At 39.3% G+C, this 12,168-nt stretch overlaps 1 protein-coding gene across 1 annotated transcript in view; it reads right to left on the reverse strand.

Moving 5' to 3' along the window:
* Positions 1 to 1,340: 1,340 nt before the first annotated feature.
* Positions 1,341 to 12,168, reverse strand: part of COL1A2 (collagen, type I, alpha 2) — a 36,741-nt gene continuing 25,913 nt past the window's right edge. The window contains exons 37-52 of the mRNA XM_005876076.2: positions 12,015 to 12,122; positions 11,594 to 11,647; positions 10,269 to 10,322; positions 9,159 to 9,320; positions 8,329 to 8,436; positions 7,561 to 7,668; positions 7,109 to 7,162; positions 6,918 to 7,025; positions 6,721 to 6,774; positions 6,242 to 6,349; positions 5,719 to 5,772; positions 5,280 to 5,387; positions 4,716 to 4,974; positions 4,393 to 4,577; positions 3,423 to 3,665; positions 1,341 to 2,324 (exon numbers count right to left, since the gene is read on the reverse strand). Coding sequence (XP_005876138.1) covers positions 2,178 to 2,324; positions 3,423 to 3,665; positions 4,393 to 4,577; positions 4,716 to 4,974; positions 5,280 to 5,387; positions 5,719 to 5,772; positions 6,242 to 6,349; positions 6,721 to 6,774; positions 6,918 to 7,025; positions 7,109 to 7,162; positions 7,561 to 7,668; positions 8,329 to 8,436; positions 9,159 to 9,320; positions 10,269 to 10,322; positions 11,594 to 11,647; positions 12,015 to 12,122 — 1,914 coding nt within the window. The 3' untranslated portion in view covers positions 1,341 to 2,177. The remainder of the gene's footprint in view (positions 2,325 to 3,422; positions 3,666 to 4,392; positions 4,578 to 4,715; positions 4,975 to 5,279; positions 5,388 to 5,718; positions 5,773 to 6,241; positions 6,350 to 6,720; positions 6,775 to 6,917; positions 7,026 to 7,108; positions 7,163 to 7,560; positions 7,669 to 8,328; positions 8,437 to 9,158; positions 9,321 to 10,268; positions 10,323 to 11,593; positions 11,648 to 12,014; positions 12,123 to 12,168) is intronic.

Raw genomic sequence — 12,168 nt, forward strand, 5'->3', positions numbered from 1 at the left:
GAAATCTACCTATTTGGATTCAGTTCAACAAATATCATTATTCTTATCATTTAATATAGTATTTGGCTCATAGTTGGTACCAATAAATGTTGGCTTTCTTCCTTCTTATCTTTCTCCACTCTTTATACTATCTGTATGATTGCATCTTGTATTGTAAGCCTGGGGGCATAGCATACGCTTAATCCAGAGATTTCTAACTGGTTATCATGCAAGTTTGCCTTGACTATTTGCAATTACTAATTTGTGGGGAGTTACTAGTATTGTGACCCCAGAGGTTTAGCTTTCTTTATATTGTCTGTCCAGGTATATTGATTCATTCTTGCTAGACATAAAATATTATAGCTATAAAGGATTTTGGAAATCACCTTAACCAAAGGTTTCCCAATTAGTGCACATCAGAATTTTGCCAGATGCTTTCAGAATACTGATTCCTTATAAGTCTTCATTTGGTGGATGAGGACTGAGAACCTGCTTTTTACTAAACATCCGGGTATTTGATTCAGGTAGCAGAAAGACCATAATTTGAAGTTACAATTTGGTTAGTAGACCTTGCTAACTTTTTAGAGTTAATGTTAGATTTCCATCATGTTCAGTTGCTTAAAAAACTAATTGAATCTTGAGATGACTTATAACAGGAGGCAAATATTATAATCACAATTATGTTCTGCAACAGGAAATAAGCTGTAAATGAATTTTAACATTTTACTTGACACATTACTATGTTTAAATGTATTTAAGATGTCATTGAAAGGTGCAGGGAAGGAAAATGAATTTGATTTGGCAGGTAGGTGTTCATGGTACTATTATCCACAATTGTCTATGCTGATTGACAGCACACATATTGCCTCTTAACAGGCATTGTATTCAGTTGCATCAGATTTAAGTGTATGGCATTTTTTTATGAATATTTGAAACTGTTTTAGTTGATAGTATTAATTGTGCATAGACCAACTTTCAGCCACTGTTTCAAAATGCTTAATGGATAATAACCCAAAAGGGTCTGCGGTCCTCTGCTTAGAATAAATTTAGGTCAACAATGCCATGTTGCTTAGGTATTAGGTATTTTGAGTAGGACAAATGTATAATAGTTCAGAGAAGGAATCTTCCCCATATTATAGATATAGAAACTGAAACTCAAAAAGGTGAAGTGCTCGAGGTCAATCAGCCAGAATTGGGGCTCAGATATCCTGGGCCCTTGTTCTCTGCTCTTTCTACCAAACCAAACTGCCCTTCTGCATAGTTTCTATCCAATAAGAAACACTCGGTCTAATGGCCGGTAGAGATGTCATAATCCATATTTATATTGCAAAGAGCATTGAAGCAAAGAATTTTACTCAATATTTTCTTTTGGAAAACCAAACATGCTTTATTTCATTTTTCACAATTTATTTAAACATCTCACATATACAAAATAGGTACAATTTAATTTTTCTGCTTGTCTTGAGAAGCAAGGCTTCTTTGGAACCATGGGAGAGGATGAAAATGAGACTGGCAAAGAACAAATGCTGAATTTAAAGAAGAGGACAATGTTGGGCAAATGATCTGCATACTTTTATTCAGAGATAAGATGTAAATTACTGATGCAAAATCAAATGGAAAAAACACAATACAACTCAATACAGAGGAGTATCTTCTGAAATTCTTCTAGCACCATCAACACTTTTCAAGTATCTGAAATACTATTAATTAGCACCTTTGTATTTTGAACAAAACAAAACAAGTACCTCAGCTCATCTCTGTCTGGGCCAGCACCTAATGGTATGGATCACACTCACAGCAAAGTGTTTTGAGGTAGTTTAAACCATCGGAAGTTTGGGTTTTAAACTTCCCTCTGTGGAAGATATTCAAAAGCCACAAGTGGTGCACATGTTCATGGTTTTTATTTTTCAATTTTTATTTTGGTTTTCTTACAAAGGTTGACATTGTCCACAACAGGTGTAAGAGTGTTGAAAAAAAATCCAAATCTTTTGGGGAGGGGAGAGGGAGAGGGAATTAATGAAATCGTATTGCACAATGCTCTGATCAATCCTCCTTCTCTTTTGCCCGCAATTTAAGCAAATAGATGTGCAGAGGAAATGGAAGGATTCAGCTTTTAGTGAAAAAAGAAGAAAAAGAAATGGCAAAGAGAGAAAGTTGTTATTTTAGATTTCCTTTCTTTTAATTTAGGTTGAGTTCAACTATTTGAAACAGACTGGGCCAATGTCCAAACTGATTTCTTGGTCAGCACCACCGATGTCCAAAATTGCAATATCAAGGAAAGGCAGGCGAGATGGCTTATTTGTTTTGTATTCAATGATTGTCTTTCCCCATTCGTTTGTCTTTTTCTGTTAAAAAAAAAAAGAGAGAGAAGAAAAAATATACATAAAGCAGCAATATTTTGGAATCTAATATCATCTGAATCTTAGATATAAGAACTGCATTTTCACTTGTGTCATTCTGAAGACATGTGTCCCAGATCAACACATTCATCTTTGAAACAGAAGCACCGGGGGGTGTCTTTAGAGGGAGAGGCTTCCTACCAGTCTAATTAAAACAACAACAACATTGCAATACATATTCCTAGTGATTTATGTCTACATCATCATTTTCAGGATGTGTGTGTGTCTGCGGGGGAGAGGGGAGTTGGAGAGTATTGCTATCAGTATATTTAAATTTTTCTTCCATTTATAGTATACTAGAGGCCCTGTGCACAATATTTGTGCACTGGGGGAGGGTCCCTCAGCCCGGCCTGCACCCTTTCACAGTCCGGGAGCCCGCGGGGGATGTCCGACTGACTAAGCAGGCAGTTGGACATCTTTAGCGCTGCCACGGAGGTGGGAGTGGCTCCCGCCATCTCGGCTATGCTTGCCACAGCTTCTGGCTGAGCAGTGCTCCCCCTGTGGGAGCGCACTGACCACCAGGGGGCAGCTCCTGCATGGAGTGTCTGCCCCTGGTGGTCAGTGTGCGTCATAGCAATGGGTTGTTCTGCCATTCGGTCGATTTGCATATTAGCCTTTTATTATATAGGATTATAGAGAAAGCATGAAAAAATTTAAATGTAGGCCATGTTAGCAAGTAAAAGAACATACATGTAACTATAAATTATAGCTTGGGTCCTTTATATCTCAAGTAATTTTAAGTTATGGGCATAAATTATCATTTAAGAAAAGAGAAGAAACTAATACAAAAAAACAACAACTAATATATGGACATAGTATATATTTCAGTATTTCAGAGAATTTCAGAAGGCAAGAAAGATCTGATAAGAATGCTCTGGATTTAACATCTGAATTTAAATAACTAAATTCATGTAAAATGATTAAATAAGTTAGGCCACTCATTTATCTGTTTACTTTGTGTATGTTTCTAAATTAGGACTCCCCCCCACCCCCCGTCCCTCAGGTAAGTCCTATTCACTATTCCCATATTTCACTTTTACTTACAGAGCAGCCGTCTACAAGAACAGTGTAAGTGAACCTGCTGTTGCCCTCGGAAACAAGTTCAACATCATTGGAGCCTTGCAGAATGACAGACTTCTTCAGGTTGCCAGTCTCATCATCCATGTATGCAATGCTGTTCTTGCAGTGGTAGGTGATGTTTTGAGAGGCATGGTTGGCCAGCAGGCGCATGAAGGCAAGTTGGGTAGCCATTTCCTTGGTAGTCACTCCTTCAACATTGTATTCAAACTACAGAGAATAAGATGGACATTCCAATTAAGTGGAGAAGGACTCAGATACTAATAGTCAATTTGGAAAAAAATAGTCTGGTATAGGGAAAAACAATGAAGTCAGATTTGAACCTTAAGAATAAGGAAATTTTACTTTCTTACTTAAAAAAAATATTTATTGTTGAAAGTATTACATATGTCCCCTCTTTTCTCCCACTGGCCATTAAAGGAAACAGAATCCACTTGTCTTTGAAGTATTAGTTACCTAGAAGGGCCTTGGGAACAACCAGGCTGAGGCTAGGTCATCTCAGAATGGTACCTCTTTCAGACAAGCCTTTTTGTGTATGTTTCTTATTTACAATAAAAGAGCAGAGATCGGAATTTGGATCTCTTTCTTTTTCTGTGATTCCCACCAGTAGGCATTCAATAAATTCGGTGAAAAGGTTAATTAAAAATTTAAATAAGCACATATGCTGAAAATACATATGCATGGTCAGTACACCTTCATATTAAATGACATTAGTCAGTTTCTCCAGTGATTATCAGTTAAGTTAAGTGTGAGTAATAACTTTGAATTGTATGGATAGGTTCAATTAATATGTCTTTAATGTGTAACTCAATATAGAACTGGAATCCCAAAAAGAACAGGTTCTTTTAATAAGTCCATTCCAGTAAAGGATTAAAAAACAAACAATCCTAACAAAATATTGTTTAGCAAGGGAAGGAATGTTTGTGGGATTCCTCACCTGGGTTCCACCATTGATAGTTTCTCCTAACCAGACGTGCTTCTTGGTCTTGGAACTTCTGTACCCGTTCTTGACTGGGATGTTCTCAGGTTGAGCCCGGATGCAGGTTTCACCAGTGGAGAAATCGCAGTATACTTTGATAGCATCCATAGTGCATCCTTGGTTAGGGTCAATCCAGTAGTAACCTTTAAGAAAAAAAACAAGACCCGGACCATAAAACCTCTCGCTGAGGTTTTACTTTTCATTCTAAGTATCAGTGGGAACTGATTTTGAAAAGCCCAACTTGTGAGAAGGGTCATTCTGGCTTGGACATCTTGACCTACCACTGCTCCATTCTGGGTGGCTGAGTCTCAAGTCACGGCATGTGCGAGCTGGGTTCTTCCTAGAGCCTTCGGGAGTAAGAAGGGTCTCAATCTGGTTGTTGAGAGATTTCAGAGTGGCATCAACTTCATAATCCTTGGGTCTGAGAGAAGGTGGTGAACGAGGCTGGTCAGCCCTGTAGAAGTCTCCATCAAAACCAAAGTCATAACCGCCACCACTTATGCCAGGAGGCCCGGGAGGGCCAGGGGGACCAGGAGGACCCTGCAAAGGTGAAAGTGAGAAAGAGGAGGCTCACTGAGAGACATCAATGACAGCAGGTTTTCAGATGGGCATCACACAAAAGCATGTTTTAATAAGTAAAAAAAAGAATCAGATTTATGTAAATAAACAACTTGCTCCCAGGCATACATGCAGGGATGGATTTAAGCAACTCATTATATACAGACCACTTTTAGATATTTTAGAAAACATGGAACTGGGAGACTACTTTAATATGTTGACATAATTATCTTGGTTTAGTCTTTAGGCCAGTGATGCTCTTTATTCTTTCCCCAAATAATACTTACAGCGGGACCTTGGCTACCCTGAGTGCCACGAATGCCAGCAGGTCCGACCACACCCGGATGTCCATTGCGACCATCTTTGCCAGGAGGGCCAGAAGGACCAGCAGGGCCCTAGGGAAGAAGGACTTTGTGAGCCAGTGAAACCCCCCTAAGAGAGCAAAGGCCTGGGGCTCACTACCTTCTATGCAGTGGTTCTTAACCTTCTGGCCCTTTAAATACAGTTCCTCATGTTGTGACCCAACCATAAAATTATTTTTGTTGCTACTTCATAACTGTAATGTTACTACTGTTATGAATTGTAATGTAAATATCTGATATGCAGGATGGTCTTAGGCGACCCCTGTGAAAGGGTCATTCGACCGCCAAAGGGGTCACGACCCACAGGTTGAGAACCGCTGTATAGGCTCTATTTCAGAGATAGATGTCTCTTAGAGTTACCTACCCTGGGGCCAGCAGGACCCACAGTGCCAGGAGCACCTTGATCACCATGATGACCCTTTTAAGAGAGAACAGGAAAATCACATTTTCAGAACACATGTCAATAAATAGATTTTAAAAACTGAATGGAAAACTTTAGTTCCAATGAACTCTGGATTGAGAAAATTGAAAATGTAAAACGGGGCTCTTTTCTCCCATTATGTCTATTATATTCAATTTTTTTTTCTGCAAGCTATTTCAGCAGTGCAATATTAGTCATTCCTCTAATTACATTTACTTTAAGTGAGGTTGAAGGACATTGTTGCCAGGAGATTTTAATATATGTGTATTTTTATCTCCCTTAACCCTCACCTTTTCACGGTGGGATGAAACAGTATTATCTCCAAGAGATGAAGTTAGCCGGAGAATGGTAAATGAATATGAGGCAGGACATTTTAGAATAATACCAGTGAAAATCTAAGGAAGATTATTTTGGGTTGAAGGCCTTTAAGATCTGCATAGATGCTGGATGTCCTCATTTTACTTACAGCAAGACCAGGAAGACCTTGCAATCCATTGTGTCCCTTTAAGCCAGGAAGACCTCTGGGCCCCTTCTCACCAGGCTCTCCCTTATCACCTCGAATACCTTGTGCGCCCTGCAGAGAAAGAGTAGGGCATATAGGACATTTACCTTTTTAGAAAAATGACACTCACTTCTCAACAAATACTGTTGAATCTCTTTACAAAGGAAACTTAAGACATGCAAAGGTCTAAAAGCCATGTGTATGCTACTCCCATCTCAATCTGCTTTAGTTGAGCTGTCTGTAATGTTGGCTATATCTTCATGATTATTTAGTACAAACAAGCAGAAGAGATTTGAAATTGTGATTTAAAAGCTATTTGTAACAATTCTCAACAGGGACTAAATTTAAAAAAAAAGTCTAGTCTATATATATATTTTTTTTAATGGACAGTCTAGATTTCTCTTAAATGTTCATTTGTAAAGAAATCTTCACTATGTACATACACTAGGACCTCTTGGACCAACGGCACCGGTGGGACCAACAGAACCAGCAGGACCCTGTGAATTGGAAAAGAAAAACACAAGTTATCAGCATGCCCAAGATTGTCCTCCCCGGCCCCTCTCAGGTTCCCAAGTGTGGGGCAGTCAGAAGTAAAGCCTATGAGGATGACAGCATTAAGGAACTGGTATTTACAACTTACAGGTTCACCACGGTTTCCATGTTTTCCAGTGGGACCCACAGGGCCATGAGGACCAGGTGCACCCACAGTGCCAACAGGACCAGCGTTGCCAGGGTAACCACGGTCTCCCTACCAAAGGCAAAATGAAGCTTAGCATCTTGCCTGTAGTTTAGTCACTTTTAAATGAGAGGAAGATGAAGAGGTATACCAACCTTGTGTCCAGGTTGACCATCACGGCCTGGGGGACCATCACTCCCAGGGTTGCCCTGTGAAGACACCACACCAACAAAGGCACTTAATGAGCTCTGTAGCCCACCAGCCCCTTTAGTTCAGCTATTCTGCCTTCATCACTCCCAGAACTCAATAGTGAAAACCCTTTCAGACAGTTAAAAATAGGAACAACACCGTGCCAACCTAGATTTTTTTTAGAAGTGTTTTCTTAATATTTTGGCCAGCTTTGAAGTATTGTATACTATTTAAAGACCTACCCTGCATCCCAAGTGATTTTTTATTTTATTTTCAATACTAGGAGTGGTCAGTATATGTAGATATTACTGACACCATGTTTAGAAACTTGGAACAAGTGGACCTCAGGGCAGGATATAAAGCTGCACATAATGAAATATTGCCAGGTTTTATTTTACAAACCAAGTGTTGGACTCACATCACGGCCGGCTTCACCAGGAGCACCATTAACTCCAGGACTACCCACAGCACCAGGGGGACCACGGGCCCCAGGTGGACCGGCAATGCCAAGAGGACCAGGCTCACCCTAAAAAGGCAGAGAAGACAAAATAGCATTTCTCTCATTAAACAGAGTGCCAATCCTACCTTCCCAGAACTACCCTAGCCAGGAATTTTCAGCTTGAAGAAAGAATGAAAATGAATAGGCTATAAAATGGTAAGAACTGTCACCCTCACCGTTCTCCTACACACTTAAGATGCCCTGCTCTATGTAGTTTTGGAATGTCCTCTGTATACGGTGAGCCTAGTTTCATCTGCTAGCCCAAATGAAATGAATTCATAAAGTTGAGAGAGTTTATGGAGATGAGATGGTTCCTAGTTGCTGTCACGTCTAAGGTTTAATGGGATGATTCAGAACTTTCAGAGTTTCATTCTTCCCACAGGATAAATGATGCTAGCATTTCATATTGAAGAGGAGTAAATGCAATTAGAGCTTATGTCATTCTTAAGCATGTAAAAAGAACAAAAATCATTCTGCATAATGTTAAGCTGTGTCTTTATTGCATGTGTCTAAGTAAGGTGGTATTAAAGCTTCTTGGAGAAGTGACATGTGATCTGAATAAAGGAAATGCCATGAATAAAATATCTTAAGTGGAGTTATTCAGTGATCAATCTGTCACATTTGAAGTGGCAGCTTTTAAAATCTTTTATTATGTTAATGAGAATAAGAATGGTGTCAAACACTCACCACAGATCCGGAAACACCTGGTAGACCACGTTCACCTCTAGAGCCTGGGAGACCCAGAATACCAGGAGCACCAAGAAGACCCTGAGGACCTGGGGTGCCAGGAGGTCCCTGAACAAGATGAAGAAGACTGAGTGTTACTGTAAAGACCATAGCTGATAACAGGTTGGCTTGAGGGTTATGAGAATGAGCTATCCTCAGTTTAGAAACAGTCCGGCTAGCAGGACATATCCTTAGATGTCTTTTCTTTAATGAGGGCAATGAGTTTCCATCTTGGCATGCATATTTTTGTTCCTGGTCCCTTCTTGAAACCAGTGGAACAACATTAAAAATATGTGGTTGAAATCAATGAATTTAGCCCTTTGGGTTATGGAGTAGAGTTTTTATAGAATCTATGCCAGCAAGCAAATTTTGACCTTGGCCTCTAACTGAACCAGGTCTAACAAAAGCACATTTCAGAGTAGGAATAATATTGGACAATGCACGTTGAAGGAACTGGTAGCTTACTGAGATCAACTAATAGATGGTAGGATGACCACTGCGCTGGGATTCTGTTCTAATCCCAGTATCTTAAGGTGCCCTCAAGAACATAAAGGGCTGTTTTGGTAAAACCTCAAGTTTTCTCTTTTATCATTATTCCCATCTAGTGCCTTCTGAGCATCCACTGAAGCGATGACCCTCAATATCTGTTAGACAGATTTCCTGGCTTAACTGAGCTCTACTCAAGAGCCTGCAATGCTCATCAACAAATATACACCATTTGAAGATTTTTGTAAGGGTTTTATTTTGATTCAATGTAAGGTATTAGGAAAGAGGAGTTTAAAATCACTTACAGCAGCACCAGGCTCTCCAGAAGGACCCTTTTCACCAACAAAGCCAGGAGGCCCAGTTGCACCTGTTTCTCCCGTTCGGCCAACTGGACCTTGGTCACCACGAGGCCCACGGATTCCTTCTTTTCCAGAAGCACCAGGGGGACCAGGAGGGCCAGTGATACCCTGTGGGCAAATGTACAAGGTCATTTACTTTCTGTTAATCATCACGGACCTGGAAGAGAGCAGCTGGGATTTTTGATATTAAGATGCAGGGGAAACAACAAAATAGTATCCTGGCCATTTGGGAGAAATGTTTAGATTTTTAAACATTCTTTCTTATAGAAAGAAGCAACTCCCATCTTCCTTCTCTGGAGGCTGTAATAAAGTGAACGGAGGTAGAAGCTAAGGCAAATGTCTGTGAGGGGAAGCAATGCTGTAGTACTAGTAACCTGGCATATTGGAACTAAGCAAAGTTATCAAGTTGGTTGTAAATGAGTGAGTTTTGGAGAACTCTAGTCATTTATTTTTTGAAGAAAGCCAATACTGGCATTTTGTTCATAAGTGAGGAATCACATATGCTCTCAACTAGCTTTAATTAAATGCCTACAGGGAATGAAGATTTTTGTGTTATGAACCTGTAGAAGGATTCCAAGAAATCAACATCTTTGCTATTTTTCCCCCCTGAAACCTTAACCGGAAGACTTAATCCCTGGTAATTAATTAAATTCTCTTGAGTCCTGACAGAAGAGTCTGATTCAGAATTAAATTAGAGGCCAAACCACCTTTAAATTCAGGAACAATTATACCTTAACAACGGGACAGAATGTTGGCTATAAAGGGTAATTAGATATAGAAATATCTGATATGTGACTAAAACTGTTCTGTTTTTTATTTTTAACAAAAAGACTATGCCCCTAAAAGGGAACTTGTGTTCACATGAATAACATCCTCTTAAATTGATATTATAAGATATAATTTGTGACGAATTTGCCTTAACGGTTCAGAAAAACTGATTTTAGACTAGGAAAGTGATAGCTAAATATTAGTAACATATTTTTACACAGTTTCCCACCAGAAGCCAGGTCTTTTGGCTAGAGTGTATGAAGACATATTTTGTAGTGATTTACTTACACTGGGTCCAGGAGGACCAGTACGTCCAGCAGCACCAGGGAAACCAGTCATGCCCTAGAACCAAGCACATTAAAATTCCATATTAAAATTCTACAGTCAGCACCAACTTCAAAGATTCAGGTAAAATGGAAAATTCTGACAAATCCTCAATACTATGTGACAAAGGGATGGACCAAGGAGTAGGTAGTGGCAGCCTCATATAGAGTATTATTAAATCAGGACCCCAAGACCCTCCATCTCTACCATCTTCCTCACCAGCATTCCTCCACTTGTAACACCCATATTTTGCATTAAAGCTCTGATGGTCCTTTTCTAAATGTTAATATATTACTGGAGGTTGTAAGAACAAAAAGATAAAGACACTATGCCATTATTACACCTTGTCCTGTATACCTTAATAACTATCTTAACTGCCTGGCTGGGTGCTAAGGGAATGGACACTGAATAAGGAATTTTGTTTACAGAGGAAGATACGACAAAAGACCAAGTTTTAGTTGTTGTCCAATGAAAGAAGGAAGGAGCCTTAGGGAGCTCAGGGTCTCTAGGGAGTTGGTGTGATAACACTGGATGTCAAAGGAAAGGACTTGGTCAGGCAGAAGAAGTGAAGCATCAACAAGAAGATAAAGGCTATCAAAGAAATGTTTTACCCATTCCACAATTAAACCACCAGGAATTTTAATTTGGGTTATTACCTCAAGTGAGGTGGTAGTAACATACATGACACTGAGTCATACCTGGGATTATGTTAATATCCTATGAAGCTGACCTTCACTTCAATATGAGAATTTCTTTGATCAGAGTTAACTTGAATCTCAAGTGTCTCCTTATATTAGTACAAATTTACCCAAAATATCCAAACTTTCAAGTTGTACTTATTCAATTTTTTTAAAAAAATTATTGTTGAAAGTATTACAGATGCCCCCCTTCTCCCCCCCACTGACTCCCTTTACCCTGCACCTGCCACCACCACCCACATCTACCACACTATTGTCTGTGTCCATGGGTTATGCATATAAGTTCTTTGGTTACTCTCTTCCCTTTCCGTCTAAGATTTGTCAATCTGTTCCATGCTTCCATGTCTTTGGATCTCTTTTGTTGATCAGTTTAGCTTGTTCATTAGATTCCACATATAAGGGAGATCATGTGATACTTGTCTTTCTCTGACTGGCTTATTTCGCTTAGCATAATACTTTTCCTGCCCCTTCATGCAGTCTCAAAGTGTAAGAGTTCCTTCTTTTTTGCAGCTGCATAGTATTCTATTTTGTAAATATGTCCCTCTTAGATTTTAAAGAAAGAAAAGTCATGAGTCCATTTTAAATACTCACAGGGGGACCACCATCACCACGAGTTCCAGCAGGACCTGGGGGGCCATTGGGACCCTAAATGGAAACAAAAGAAGATGGGATCAAATCACAAAACAATTCTTACAATTGTTATTCTTTTATTCAAAGGAATCATTCTCATGTCTCTTAGAAGCAAATATAGAAATTAAAAATAATTATCTGTGTCATATAAAATAAAATAAGTGTTCTTACTTCAATATTACCATGTATGGGATTATCAAAAAATAAGGTAATATAAATGAGACTTTTACAAATATAAAACAGGATGCAAATGTTAATTCTTATTTTAAAAATAATCTTCTATCTGGCATATTTTCTGCTGTGTATAGTAGGAATTTAATTGATGTATGTGCAATTCTAATATTTCATAGGTAGCTGTTGAGCACCAGTGAATTCAACTTACAGATGGTCCAGCAGCTCCTACAGGGCCTGTGGGACCAACAACACCATTTTCACCCTTGGGCCCTTTGGTTCCTCTCTCTCCTTTAGCACCAGGTTGACCAGCAGCGCCCTGTTGGAAAGGAACAGTTTTATGGTTCAGGTAGTCCAAACTCACT

The sequence above is a fragment of the Myotis brandtii genome, unplaced genomic scaffold (genome assembly GCF_000412655.1).
Source record: "Myotis brandtii unplaced genomic scaffold, ASM41265v1 scaffold48, whole genome shotgun sequence".
NCBI lineage: Eukaryota > Metazoa > Chordata > Mammalia > Chiroptera > Vespertilionidae > Myotis > Myotis brandtii.